This window comes from Varanus komodoensis, unplaced genomic scaffold, assembly GCF_004798865.1.
Source record: "Varanus komodoensis strain SLA01 unplaced genomic scaffold, ASM479886v1 scaffold91, whole genome shotgun sequence".
Lineage (NCBI taxonomy): Eukaryota > Metazoa > Chordata > Lepidosauria > Squamata > Varanidae > Varanus > Varanus komodoensis.
In genome coordinates, this window is record NW_025336610.1 from 1,005,418 (window position 1) to 1,018,687 (window position 13,270).

The 13,270-nt window shown below is 68.5% G+C and overlaps 1 protein-coding gene across 3 annotated transcripts in view; it reads left to right on the forward strand.

Moving 5' to 3' along the window:
• Window positions 1–12,478, forward strand: part of ARAP1 (ArfGAP with RhoGAP domain, ankyrin repeat and PH domain 1) — an 86,071-nt gene extending 73,593 nt beyond the window's left edge. For all 3 annotated transcript variants that reach the window (XM_044418543.1, XM_044418542.1, XM_044418544.1), the window contains exons 20-34: window positions 341–504; window positions 1,235–1,447; window positions 2,179–2,284; window positions 2,469–2,616; window positions 2,946–3,032; window positions 3,115–3,183; window positions 3,574–3,691; window positions 4,054–4,167; window positions 4,497–4,639; window positions 4,848–4,930; window positions 6,839–6,889; window positions 8,263–8,326; window positions 8,975–9,130; window positions 11,005–11,043; window positions 11,533–12,478. In XM_044418543.1, coding sequence (XP_044274478.1) covers window positions 341–504; window positions 1,235–1,447; window positions 2,179–2,284; window positions 2,469–2,616; window positions 2,946–3,032; window positions 3,115–3,183; window positions 3,574–3,691; window positions 4,054–4,167; window positions 4,497–4,639; window positions 4,848–4,930; window positions 6,839–6,889; window positions 8,263–8,326; window positions 8,975–9,130; window positions 11,005–11,022 — 1,534 coding nt within the window. In that variant the 3' untranslated portion in view covers window positions 11,023–11,043; window positions 11,533–12,478. The remainder of the gene's footprint in view (window positions 1–340; window positions 505–1,234; window positions 1,448–2,178; window positions 2,285–2,468; window positions 2,617–2,945; window positions 3,033–3,114; window positions 3,184–3,573; window positions 3,692–4,053; window positions 4,168–4,496; window positions 4,640–4,847; window positions 4,931–6,838; window positions 6,890–8,262; window positions 8,327–8,974; window positions 9,131–11,004; window positions 11,044–11,532) is intronic.
• Window positions 12,479–13,270: the final 792 nt, after the last annotated feature.

Here is a 13,270-nt window from a genome sequence, read left to right on the forward strand (position 1 = left end):
CGTGATGCGCTCCCTGGGACCAGTCCTTGTCAGTGGCCGCACTGCTGTGCTTTGGATCAGTTGAAGTGCCCGGACTGTCTTCAAGGCGGCCCATGCAGCGCGCATTACAGGCATCCAGGCGAGAGGTTGCCAGCGCACGGATGACTGTGGCCACGCTCCGCTCCTCCAAGGAGGGACGTAGCTGGAAAATCGGCCGAAGCCAATAGACGGCGCTGCTGGCCACTGGGGCCGCCTGCAGAACGAGCGACAGTCTGGGGTCCAGGGGCACCCCAAGCTCCCCGCTTCGGGAGCCCCCTGATGCGGCCAGCTCCTGCTTCCCTGCCCCGGTTCCCTTCCCCAGGACGCTGTACATCCAAGGCGAGAGGAAACTGGACTTCCTGGGGTGGGTCAGCGCCATCCAGAAGGCTGCCGGCAGCTCTGGGGACACCTTGTCCGAACAGCAGCTCACGGACACGGACATCCCCGTCATCGTGGACAGGTGCATCGATTACATCACGCAGTGCGGTACGTGGGCAGGGGCCACGTGGCCCTGGCAGAGCCACCCGCCTGGTCTGCGGAGGGCCCAAGGCGGGCCCCTGCTGGCATCTCCGGGGGGGGCCGGGAGGGCGTCTGGAGAGCTGCAGCTGCCCGTCCGTGCCGCCCGCCCCGAGCTGGGAGGGCCACGGGGCTGAGGTGGCGCCCGGCAGCTCCCCGCCTCCTCTGCGCGGCCCCTTGGGGGTGGGCCCAGGGGAGGAGGGGGCAGCCCTCCGCTTTCTCCCCGTGGGGTCCCTGCAGGGCGAGCGCAGCCAGCAACTGACCGCTGACAATCAGGAGCATGTTCATGTGCCCCAGTTGGGGGGCTGCGGGGCGGCGGGAGCAGGGCTTGTTCCATCGGGAGGCCTAACTCAGTGTCGCAGCTGCTCCCCGGGGCCACGTTCTGGGCGTGGGGGAAGCGGAAGGCAAAGGGACCGGCCAAAACGAAAGAGAAGCACCTGCCTGTTTCACCCGGAAGCTCCTGTGCTGCCCGACAGGGAGCCGTGGCCACGCCAGCCTCTTGGAATGGGGAGCGCTGTGGGCGAAGGCCGGGGCATCACCTGCGGCCGGAGGAAAGGGCGCGAAGGGCGGCCTTCCGGATCTGCCCCCTGGGGGAGATTCAGCCCCAGGCGGGAGGCTCCCCGCCCAGCCTCCGAGCGCCCCTCCACGGCGCTGCCCCTGGCCCCGTCCAGCCGCCTCGATGCCGCCGCTCCTCCCGCAGGCCTCACCTCCGAGGGGATCTACCGGAAGAGCGGGCAGAACTCCAAGACCACCGGCCTGCTGGAGGTGCTGCGGAGGGACGCGCGCAGCGTCCGGCTCCGGGAAGGGGAGCACCAGGTGGACGACGTGGCGAACACGCTCAAGAGGTTCTTCCGCGGCATCGGGGACGGGCTCTTCACCCAGGAACACGCCCAGGCCTGGCTGAAAATTCCCGGTGAGGCGCTGCGGGGCCCCTCCACCTCCGCTCGCCCGGGGCCCAGCGGGGGCTTCGCTGCCGAGCCCTCCTCCCGGTCCCGTGTGCGCCAGGGCGGGGGCCGGCCGGCCGGGGGGGGGGGCAGGCCCTGCGGGAGCAGCCCGATCGGCTGCCGGCCACACTCGGGGTCTGGGCCTTCCGGAGAGCTGCCTCCCGCCCCGTGCCGTGGAGGCTCCCGGGCGTTTCCCGTTAGCCCTTTAAAAATCAACCATGTGCAGACGCTTCCCCGCAAACAGCCGCTCCCGGGAAGTAGCCCGCCGGGCGTCTTGGGCTGGGTATGGCTGCCCAGCCTTCCCCAACACGGTGCTCCCCAGACGCAAGGCCCTCGACTGGTTTATTGCTGCATTTCTACGCGCCTCCGACTCCGAGCGGAGCCTCCAGGCAGCACAGCTGGCGGCAGCCTGGCACATCTGGAAGGCCCCTGGCTGGGGAAGGCGCTAACCCAGGCAGCCCCCGCCGGTTCCTCTTCCGGGACGCGTGCCTGCTCCCCACCCTCTGCAGCCCCCTTCCCCCAAAGCGGGAGGGGGCCCCGGGGCTTGCTGGACCTGTCCCAGGTTGCAGCTCGGAGCCGTGGGGGGGCCCCTGTCCTTTTCCCCCGGGGGGGGCTCACGGCAGCGGCGCTTTCCCCTGGAGGCACGGCTGCAGATGGGGGCCCGCGTGACCCTCCCGGCCTGTGCGCTCTCACCCGGCAGCCCTGGAGGACAGCGTGGAGAAGGTCAGCCGGTACCGGGACCTCCTGGACCGCCTGCCGCCCGTCAACCGGGCCACCCTGAAGGCTCTCATCAACCACCTGTACCGGTAAGGCCCGGGAGGGCGAGGGGCTCCCGCCACTGCCACCTGGCCTCCCCGGGCCTCCCCGGGCCTGCCCCTGCGAGGCCCGGGCCAGCGTGGCGCCCCCAGACCCTGCCCGAAGCGCGCCCCTCGGCCGGGGAGGCGGGCGGGCGGGCGGGCAGGCTGACGGGCAGGCACGGCTCCCTTGCAGGGTCCAGGGCGCCTCCGACCTGAACCAGATGAGCACCCACAACCTGGCCATCGTCTTCGGGCCGACGCTCTTCCAGACGGACGGCAAGGACTACAAGGCCGGGCGCGTGGTGGAGGACCTGATCGGGCACTACCGGGACATCTTCAGCGTAGGTTTGGCCGGGGGCCCTCAGCCCTTCGGGGAAGGCGCACGGGGTGGGGAGGGGGCCCGCGGTGGCAGGGCCAGAATCGGGGCACAGGGGCAAGGAGAGCCCCTGCACGTCTGTCCTGCGAAACGGCGCCCGGAGCGGCCGGCACATCGATGGAGAGCTGTGGCCGAGCCGCCCCACACGCCCCCCTTCCCCGGCTGCCCCGCTCGACCTCGAGTCTCCGTCCCGGGGGGGGGAGCGCTGGCGGGGGGGCCGGAGGGCGCCGTGGCCGCGTGGCACCTCGGCCGTGCGTGACTTGCCCCCGGGGCCCTTCCCCACTCCGGCTGCAGGTGGACGAGGAGGAGATGCGCAAGCAGCACGAGGAGATCCAAGCCATCATGAAGATGCGCAGCGTGGTCTCCTCCGGCGGGATGCAGGTGGGTCCCTGCCCCCCCCTGGGCGGCCCCCACCCGTGCGCCCCCCCCGTGCGCCCGTCACTCTCTCCGCTCTCCCCCGCAGCCAGCTGGGGACTTCATCTGCACGGTGTACCTGGAGGAGAAGAAGACGGAAGCCGAGCAGCACATCAAGGTGTGTGTGTGTGTGGGGGGCTCCGGGGGGCATTCTCGCCTCCCAGAGCCCGGCCGTGGGCAGCCTCGCAGCCTCCCCTGGGACGGACAGGTGCCCCGAACATGGGGGCAGGTGGAGGAAGGTCCCGAGCAGCCCTTCCTGGCCTGGCGAGGTGTGGGACTACGAATCCCCTCAGCATGGCTGGCTGAGGGACGATGGGAGCTGTAGTCCAGTGAGGGCACCGGGTGGGGCGGGACTGTGCCTGTAGCAGCAGAGGGGAGGCAAAGCTCCCCCCCCCACCCCAAGGCCCAGTTCAGGAATCTCCCCAAACCCACCTCTCCCCATCCACGCCAAACCTCGCGGGGAAGCCCTTGGGGTGGGGCTCACGATTCGCGTCCGCCCCCCCCCCAGATCCCTGCCACCATGACGGCGGAGGAGCTGACCTTCGAGATCCTGGACCGGAGGAAAATCGTCATGAAGGAGAAGGACTTCTGGAGCTGCTTCGAAGTTAACGAGCGGGAGGAGGCGGGTGAGTGGCTGCGGAGCAGGGCCGGGGCGAGCCCCACGCAGGCGCCCTCCCCGCCGGCCCCCCATCAGGTCCGCGGCCGGTGGAGCGGCATCCGCACCCTCAGAGGGGCCCCCAGCGCCCCGGGGCCCGCCCCCGCCTCCTGCGCCGGGGCCCCCCTGGCTGGGCCCCCATCGAGGCCCAGCCCGCCGCTGCTCCCTTTTCGCAGTGGGTGGGTGGAGCAGGCCCTTGTCGGGGGCTGCTGCCGGGGACCCTCCCGCTGCACCCGAGGCCAGCCCTGCAGCGTTGGGGGTGGGGGCCCGGCCTCGGGGGGCCCGGCTGCCCTGGCCCGCCTGCTTCCCGGCCCCCTCCCTGCTCGCCCGCAGAGCGGCCGCTGCACTACCACGAGAAGGTGCTCCCCATCATGCACAGCCTGGGCAAGGACAGCTACCTGGTGGTGAAGAGACAGCTCTCCATGGAGAACATGCTGCTGTACCTAGGTGGGTGGCGCAGGCGCAGGCATGTCCCCCCCCCCGCCCCCGCCCCGGGCGGTCCCCGGGCGGCTGGGCTGGAAGCCGGCTTGGGCCCGAGTCCCCGCGCGGCCGGAGGGAAGCGGGGCTCGCTCTCCGTGCCGGTGGCTCGTGGGCGGCGTGGGAGGGGGGTGCCCGCAGCGGCCACCCCCCGGGTGTGCCGGCCGTGTTGGCCAGGGGTGCCGGGAGCCCTTCGCGGGGGCCGGGCCGGATGGCGCTGAGCAGGGGAGCCCGCCGGGTGGTCGGGCGGCAGCACGCTCCCCGTGCCGCCGGCCCCCAACCTGCCCGTTGCCCCCCAGCCAGCAGGGTGGGCGACAGCAAGCACGGGATGATGAAGTTCCGCGAGGAGAAGAACGTGCTGGGCCTGGGGCTGAGCACCGGCTTCCACGACCGCTACTTCATCCTGAACAGCAGCTGCCTGCGCCTCTACAAGGAGGTCCGGGTACGTGGCCGCAGCTCTCCGCCCACCCCCCCCCGGCCGTGGCACTGTGCTCGGAGTGCTGGGGGGCCCTCCCTGGGTGGGGGGTTGCCTGAGCTGCCTGGGGGATGGAGGCCGTTTGGCGCCCCGGACAAAGCAGACGGGGGCCGTCCGCACCCCCGGATCAGGAGACGGCTTTGCCTTGCCCGACTGCATCCTCTCGCCTCTCCAGAGCCACAAACCGGAGAAGGAGTGGCCCGTGAAGAACCTGAAGATCTACTTGGGCATCAAGAAGAAAGTCCGTCCCCCGAGCTGGTGAGCTGCCCTGGGCGGAGCTCCGGCGGCCGGGCCTCTTCCGCTGGGCTGCCGTGGCCCGGAATGCCGTGCGTGGCATTACCTGAATTTACATCGCCTGGGGGGAGGGGAAGCTCTCTGCCCGTGCGTTCCTGCATGAGTCCTCGATCTGCACTGGGAGGAGCCCCTCCTTGAGCAGGAACTCATGCTGGGGTGCAGCGGAGGCTGCCTCCTCTCCGAACGGGTGGTGCCGCGTTGTCTTTTTCCACGGGGAGTGCGCAGTGCGCCTGCGGGCCTGGCTCTGGTCATGCGTGCTCGTGCAGAGCGCTGCAGGCCGCCCTCCGGTGGGCAGAGTCCTCATGGCGCTCCGGAGCCACGCAGCTTGCTTGGCTCTTGTTCGCGCTGCCTGGCCCGGCAGGAGTGCCGCCCCAGGCCTCTCCAGAGCCATGAAAATCCCGCAGCCTCTCGCCGGCCCAGCCTGGAGGGCCTCTTTCCTGTCTAAACATGTGCAGGATCGCACCGCTAAATCCCCAAGTGGCTCACGTGTGATACTATGGAAATCACAGTGTAAAATGCACCATCAAGAACAATTTCAGCCATTTTATCAGAATGAAAGCACTACCCAAAGAATAAAACGGAGCAGCCCCGTAACGAATTATGATTAACTGCAAGCCCGGGAGCGCCTGCTCAGCAAGCGTGCATTTTGGGGGGCGCATTTACAGCGCTTCTTCCCCATTATGCCGGGGGGGGTCCCTTCTGTGCCCCGAACGTGGCGGGGCCTCCCCGGAGTGCAGGCGCCGTTGGCCGGGCCGACGCTCCTCGTTGGGCTCCGGGCAGGGGAGGGCTTCCCTCGGTTTTCTTCCTTGCTGCCGCACCGGTTCCACCGGCTCTCCCTCCGCTGTGGGGGGGCTGCTCCCTGAAGTCTGGGGGGACCCCCTGGGTCCGGCCCCCGCTGCCTTTGCCCCCCTTGCTTGGGCGCAGGGCCCAGGGCTTCCTCCGCAAGCGTGCCCACCTTCGGCCGCCAGGGGGCAGAGCGGCTCAAGGCAACGCGGGCGCCCGGTCCGTGCCCAGACACCGCTCCTCTCCTGGGAGGCCTCGGGGCAGCAGAGCCGCAGGCTGCCAGCTGAGGGGCTTCAGCTGCCGCCGGCCTCGCCTCCTCCAGCCCGGTTAGCCCGAGGGCCACGGCGGAGAGCGCACTGGGGTGCCAGTGGGGGCCCCGTGGGGCGGGATTGGAGGGGCATCCTCGTGCTCCCCCACACGGTCTGGGGCTTGCCGCCGGACAGTGTGGACTGCGGGCGAGGGCGCGGGGCTGTGCCGGGCTCGAGGCGCGCCATTCCAGCGGGCAGGCCGCCCGGTGCCCTGGGGCTCGCCCCCAGCCGTTCTCCTGGGGAGGCACAACCCGCCCGCCAGTCTGTCGCGGCCCCTTCTCAGTGGGCCTGGGGGCCTGGGCCCTGGCCGAAGAGCCCGGGGGTTGCTCGCCCTCGGGCCGCCTCCCGGACGTCATGCGCGCTGCGCTTTGCTGCCACAGCCCCCCCCCCCCCGGCGTTCCCCTGGATGGCACGATGCTGCCGCGGCTTTTTAGCTTTCGGCTTCTGGCCCTGCCGGGTGGAACGCAGCCGGTAATTCCAGCAGGGTGGAGCCATTCACTCTGCTGCGCGGCCATCGGGGGCCGTGCGAGCGAGCGAGAGTGAGGGCCCCTGGAGGGCATGCTTGCCGCTCCTGCGCCCCTCCAGCCCCCTGGCCCCTCCCCACCGTCCAAGTTTTCCTGGCTCCGGAGGGCAGACTGGCCCCAGCCATTTCCCCGTAGCAACACGCACGCCTGCACATGTGTGCGCACAGAGACGCCCCTGGCGCGCCGGTGGGGCCCAGAGTGCCGTGCGCTGCGCTGCGCTGCCCTGCCTGAGACGCGCCTGTGCTCCTCTCTCGCAGCTGGGGGTTCACGGTCTTCTTCGAGAACGAGAGGGTGGAGAAGCAGCAGTGGTAAGGCTCTGCGCAGGCCGGCGGGAGGGCCAGAGCGGTTGGAGCTGCGGCCGCGTACAGGCACAGCCGCCGTCTCGCGTACGGATTGGGGCCGATGGCGGTGGGGGGCCGGGGTCCTCCTGGCAAGGACGCCAGGTGTGTGGCTCACACGCCTACGCAGAGGCCGGAACTCCGGCCCGGTGCACGGATGCGCATCCGTGCTCGTGAGCGTCCCGGTCAGGAGAAATCGGGGCAGCACTGGTGTTTCCTGCAGAAGCCTCGAAGAGTGGGGCTCCCCTGAGCAAAAGCAGAGGGGCTGGGGCAGGTCGACACCCTCCTGCTGGGAACGAGGCGTGTGCGCTCGCCTGCAGCTCCGTCGGTCAGGGAGGCCTGGGCGAGCTCCGGGGCGCGATGAGGCGGGAAGAGGGGCGCCCAGCGGGCTCGGTGGGCAGGGGCTTGCCAGACTCAAGGCGCCCTTACTGCCGCCCCCCCCCCCTGCTGCGGCGGAGCGGTCCGGGATCGCCCCAAAGCGGCGAGCCCACGCGTTCCGGGGAGCACCCCTTGGCTAGCACAGGGCCCGCCTTCGCCCCTGGACCAGAGTGCCCCCCCCACAGAGTCGCCGTCGGGCGGCCACTTGGCTTCCACCTCCTGCCCATTCCTGACCCCGGGCACTGGCTCGGCCCCTGCCCAGCCCGCGTGATGACGGAGGAGCCGCGGGACAGCTGTGGCGCATGGCGCTGGGCTGGGCTGGGCTGGGGTGCGGGGGGGGGGGCGCCCCGTCCGTTCCTCAGTGTCAGCAGCCTGCCCCAGCCTGGCATCACCCCACGACGTGGGACTCAGGCCCCCAGCGTCCCTGGCCAGTGGCCATGCTGGCCGGGCGACCTGGAGCTGATCCAAAGCGCCTGTTTGGCGGGCATGAGGCGGGGGGGTGGTTCCAGGGCAGTCCTCACCCCCCCTCGGGCCAGAGGCTTTCCGCAGGGCCCGCCGCGATCGATTGCGGCCGGGAGTCCTGTGCCCCCAGAGCCACTGGGCCATCCGTGGCTGTCCTGGCTCCGGCTCGGGCCCCACTCCCGGGGAGCTCTGCCTCCTCCCGAGGCCCCTGGCCGCACACGCCTGCCCCCGGGGCAGTTCCTGCTGGCCACAAGGCGCCCGACGAGGCAGCGCTGATGGGAAGCGAGCGAGCCAAGCCGCCTGCCGCAAGCCGTCCGTGTCTTGTCATGTTCTGTGCCCACCCGGGGATTTCTGCCTGAGCTGGCTTTCGTGTTAACAGCCTCTCCTGCCTGGCAGGCAGCCGTGCTGCAGGGGAAGCAGAGGGCGGGCGGGCGGGCGGGCGGGCGGCTCTTCTGGAACCTGCTGGCGCTGATCCCGCCTCCCCGCGCTGGTCTCCTTGCCAGGTATCTCTGCTGTGACACTCAGATGGAGCTGCGGGCCTGGTTCGCCACCTTCCTCTTTGTGCAGGTAACCGTTGGGCTGGACGGGGGGGGGGGGGGGTCCCGAGCCCCCGTGGGATGCTTTCCCCCACCTCGTGCAGCCCCTGGGCCGTCGGTCGCCCTCTTCCCCACTTCCTCCGGGCTCGGGCACAAGAAGCTGCACGCTGGCCTGCGGATTCTGCAGCCCCCTCAGCATCACCGCTCTCCGGGGCTGGGGTTCAAATCCTGCCCGAGCGAGGGCGTCCGAGCAGCCGCTGCAGGGCAGGAGCTCCTGTGAGGGAGCGCCGGGCTGGAAGGCAGGGAAGCCAGTCGGTGCCGGGCAGTTGCTCGTTCGACTTGGGCCTCGTTATCCTCGGGCTGCTTGATTCTCCTGTTTGTTACCAAGAGATGCTTTTGTGTGCATCAATATTTAAACTGTTCTGATTTGTGGGTGATTGTTTCTTCAAAATGTTTCCATATTTTGACTGGGGAAGTAAGTGACGTTGGCCTGAGCTGCTTTGGGACGGTTTTCCATGGAAAGGCGGCCTACAAAGAGACGGAGGAGGAGCGTGAGAAGGAAGGGGGTCGGGAGACAGCAGCGACGGGGCGCTGAGACGGGCTCAGCAAGGGCCGTCCGAGGGGGATGTCCTTGGCCCCCGTGGCTTCTCCTTCACAGCCTCTCCTCTTGCTTTCCCAGCACGATGGCAACATTTGGCCTTCGGAGTCTTCCAAGGTTCGGGCATCCCGGACTCAGCAGGATTCCCGGCTGGGGAACCTCTCGCTCATCCCGCTGCGAGGCACCGAGAACGAAATGAGGAACAGCGTGGCGGCCTTCGCGGCTGACCCTGTGGCGGTGAGTGGGGCCGGAGCCTCGCCTGTGGTGGGCCGGGCGGGCGGGCCCTGGGCTCTGGCTGCGAAGCCGAGGGCGGGGGCCGCGAGTGGCGCCGTCTGCCGGCGAAAGGCGGGACGACCTGCCGGAGCCAGGACTCGCCGTGTTGGCAGGCGGCGTCTGGCCCCCCCCTTCAGGGCAGCCTTCCTCCGCCCTCGGGAGTTTGGGCGACGGCTCCCAGGGCTGGTGGGAGCGGAGGCTGCTGGGGCAGCTCGCGTCTCGCCCTGCATCCTCCGCCGCGGCGCTGACCAGGCGGTCAGGATCCGTGCATGTGGGGGCAGCTGCTGTGGGGCCCTGGCCAGGCAGAGGCAGACACCCTGGGGCCCTCCCAGAGCTTGGGCTGCAGCTTCCAGAATCCCAGGCTGGGGCTCGGGGGTGCTGCAGTCCAAACCCTGGAGGCTCCCCCAGGGCTCAGTCTGCTCCCCCTTCTGCCATGGGGGGCTTCCTAGGCGTTCTGTTTGCCTTCCGCTGCTAAAGGCGTGAGTTTGCATCCTGGGTTCCTGGCCACTTTCTGCGGGAGATTTTGGAAAAGCCTCACTTGAGTAGCTTTTCCTGCACAGCTCATCCTTTCTGCCCATCCTAAGCCATTCCAACCATCGAAACCATGCTGGGACACCTCGTTTTTCTAACCCGAACCCTACCCTGGTGCACTCCCCTAACCCTAACATAGGGCTAAAGTTCCACTGAAAAGAATGATATTTAAAAAAAAAAACCTTCCTTGAGTAGCTTTTTCTGCGCAGGTCAACATTTCTGCCCATTCCAAACACATTCCAACCATCAAAAATACTCCATGACACCATGTTTTTGTAACCCTAACCCTACCCTGGTGCACACCCCTAACCCTAATACAGGGCTAAGGTTCAATTGAGAATGATGCGATTTTGAAAAAGCCTTTCTTGAGTAGCTTTTTCTGCACAGCTCATCATTTCTGGCCCTTCTAAACAGATTCCAACCATCAAAATCATGCCAGGACACCTTGCTTTTTGAATCCTAACCCAGTCATTGTGAACCTTTTACAGACCAAGTGCCCAAACCGCAACCCAAAACCCACTTATTTATCGCAAAGTGCCAACACTGCACTAAAACCTGAAAACTGAGGTTTTAGTTTAGGGAAAACAACTCACAGCCAGTCCAAGGAAATATACGGCAGCACACTGACTGGTCATGCGAAAGCTCGGCCCAGTCGTTGCTAATGAGTCACGGCTCGTGACGTCATCGCCTGGCGCCGCTCCTCCTTTCTGAGCATGCGCATGGCCCCTCTGTGCGCTGTCATCCAATGCTTGGCTGCTGGGTTGAATCCTGGGTGACTTGGCTCGCGAGCCGACAGAAGGGGTCCGCCACCACGGCTCTGGGTCTTCACGGAAGTTGCAGCCCTGCACACAGAGGGCCCCCGGTTGGGTCCCAGGACCGTGGGCTTGTGGGGCCTTGTCTTCTGCATCCTGGTACCAGGCCCATCTTGCACAGTGCCCTGGGCTGCGCCGAGGACAGCCGGTGCTGCAGGGTCCAGGGGGGGCCTGTCCCGCCCCGGGACTGAGGCTTAGTCAGGCTGCAGAGCCTGGAAGGGGCAGGGGCATTGCCCCCTTCCAACCGGTGGGGCTTGCACCCCACCTTCTGCTTCCCAGCCCCTGCCCTGCAGGAAGCCGGCGGTGGCTTGAGCGTCACTCTGGCATGGAGATGGTCTGGTCCTTGAGCAGGAGGCGGCCAGGAAAGCGATCCTGCGGGCTGGGGTTGTTTCCTTAACATGCCCAAGGGAACCTCCTGTCCTGTGCGTGAGGACTAGAAGCACTGCCAAAGAATGCGGCTCCTTTCTCTTGACTCTGCCTCCTCTTTCTCTGCAGCTTCTTCGGGAGGTATGAAATTGGGAGCGTGCACGCCAGGTAACCGTCTCCCTGGGCCTGAGCTGCCAGTGGTCCTGCGGCCCTTTCCGGGGCTGGAAGAAGCGACGTGGTTGCGTTCTTTTTTGAAGGCCTTCCCAGGGGCAGCGTGGCTGCAGTGCTGTGCCTGCAGTTCGGCCCCGGAGTATTTGGGAACCCGGGGGGGGGGGCCTGGCTGCCGGGGAGCCAGTGGGGGCGGGGGGCATGCAGGACACGGGAGGGCTAATCGGCAGTCTGTAGGAATGGCTGTGGCGTTTGCATCTTACGAAGCGGGTGCTGGGGATGCAGGAAGGCCGGGAGCGCACGCTAGAGCTGGTGGTGGGGAAGAGGGGTGGAGCCAGCACCTGGGTGGGCCTCCCGGGGGGCTGCAGGGGCCGGCTTTGCCCCCATGCCTGAGCTGCACCCCAAGTCTCCTTGGAGCACCCCGCTCGGGCAGGGCCTCCCCCTGCTCGCGTCCCGCCCGGTTCAGCTCGCTCTGCTTTCCGTCTGCAGGTTCGTTGACAAAGGCCGGGAGCGGAGTTGGACTCCAGATCAGGAGGTGCCCGGCAGCTCCAGCGGGGCGGGGAGGGGGGTTCTCGGAAACACGGCACGGCTTTTGGGACGTGGCTCCCGGACAAGCCACGCAACTGGAACGGCCAAGGAGACCGCGGCCCTGCAGACTGGAACGGCTTCCGGAGGGGCCCGCCGGCCGATGGGGCCCACATCTCTGCGGGGAGGGGAGTGTCCTGAGCCGGACGCAAGCGCTAACCAGCAGCTGCCCGCTTCCCCGCCCGGCCGGGTTGAGCCTGGACCCCGGAGTCCCGGGAGGCGTGGTCTCCAGACCCACAGACTGCCGACTCTGCGTCTCTGCTGACTCTGAGGGGCCCCGGGGCCCTCCCTGGCGCGAGGCCTGCAGCGAGGTCCCTCGAGCACTCATGGGGTCAGCTCGGAGCCTTTCCTTCCGCCCGAGCCCTGCCCAAAACGGACACACCGTGCTGGACAAACCGAGAGGAATGGGGACGTGTTGCGGGTGCCGGCGGACGGAGGAGGGAGAGGTGGAGCGCGCGCGCCCAGCGTCTGGCGAGGCCAAGTGTGCCGGCAGGGAGAGACCCTCCGCCGCCGCCTCCTTCCACGGCCAGCGGCCTGCACTGCTCGGCTTCCGTCCGTCTTCCTCGCCCTTTCGGGAGGCCCGGTAGCCTTTGCCGAAGCGTAGCCGGATTACAAGGGGGGCGGAGATGCCGGCCGGCCGGCCGCTGCACAGACACCTCTGGGCATGGGGAAGCGGGCGGGCGAGTGGCGGCGTTGCCCAGCTGCTGCCTGGGAGTACCAGGGCGGGCGCGCTGGGTGCCCCCCGCCTGCGGCGTGCGGGGCATCGGGGGGAGCGCCCCGAGTCCATCCCGCTCATGCAAAGCTGCTCTGTGTGGCTGACTTGCCAGGATAATAGCATTAACAAGAACAACGACCGCCTCCGGTGCTTCCTTGCCGCCGCCTCTGCGGCATCCAAGAGCCAAGGCGTGGCTTTGGCAGAGGGCCACCTCACTGGCGCCGATTCGGAGCGGAGGGAGCTGGGGAAGGAGGCTGGCAGGGTCCTTCTTCCAGAGCCCGGTGAGGCCCCGGCCCATGAGCCTCTGAAGAGCCCTGGGTGCAGAGGAGGTCCCTGCCGGTCCCAAGCCTCGCCTGCTGCGCTCTCGCCCGCGCGTGTTGGGGGCTGCGCTGGCTTGGGGGAGGGCCTCTGGCGCGGTGGCCCCGTGGCGAAGTGCTTGGCAGCCACAGCCTCAGGTGCGCGGTCCCCCGAGACTCCGTCCCAGACGGGCGCCGGCCCTGGGAAAGGTGGGGCACCGTCTTACGATGGCCCTGCTCTCCTTGCTGAGAAACGGCAAGCAGCCCCCCGCTCTCACTCGGCCCCTTCTGGCTGCAGCCCCCAGCTCTGGAGGGCCACGACAAGCAGGGGTTGGATTCACAAGCCCCCCCCCCCATGATCACTCTGCGATGGGGGAAGGTGTGGCTGTGGACGGGAAGGGTGCTGGGCGGAAGGCAGGGGAAGAGGAAGAGGAAGGGCTGGGCGGCGGAGGGCAAGCCGGCTGCGGGGCGTGGTGGAGGAAGGCTCAGCCCCCAGCGCGTGGGGAGAGGCAAAGTGCAGCCCGCGGGAGGGTTCGGCCCCAGCCTGGCGCTTGCAGGGGGGTGGGGGGGGCGGAGGGAGACGGGGCCTCCGGCAGGCGCACCGTCTGCTGTCGCACGGCTTCGTAAAAAG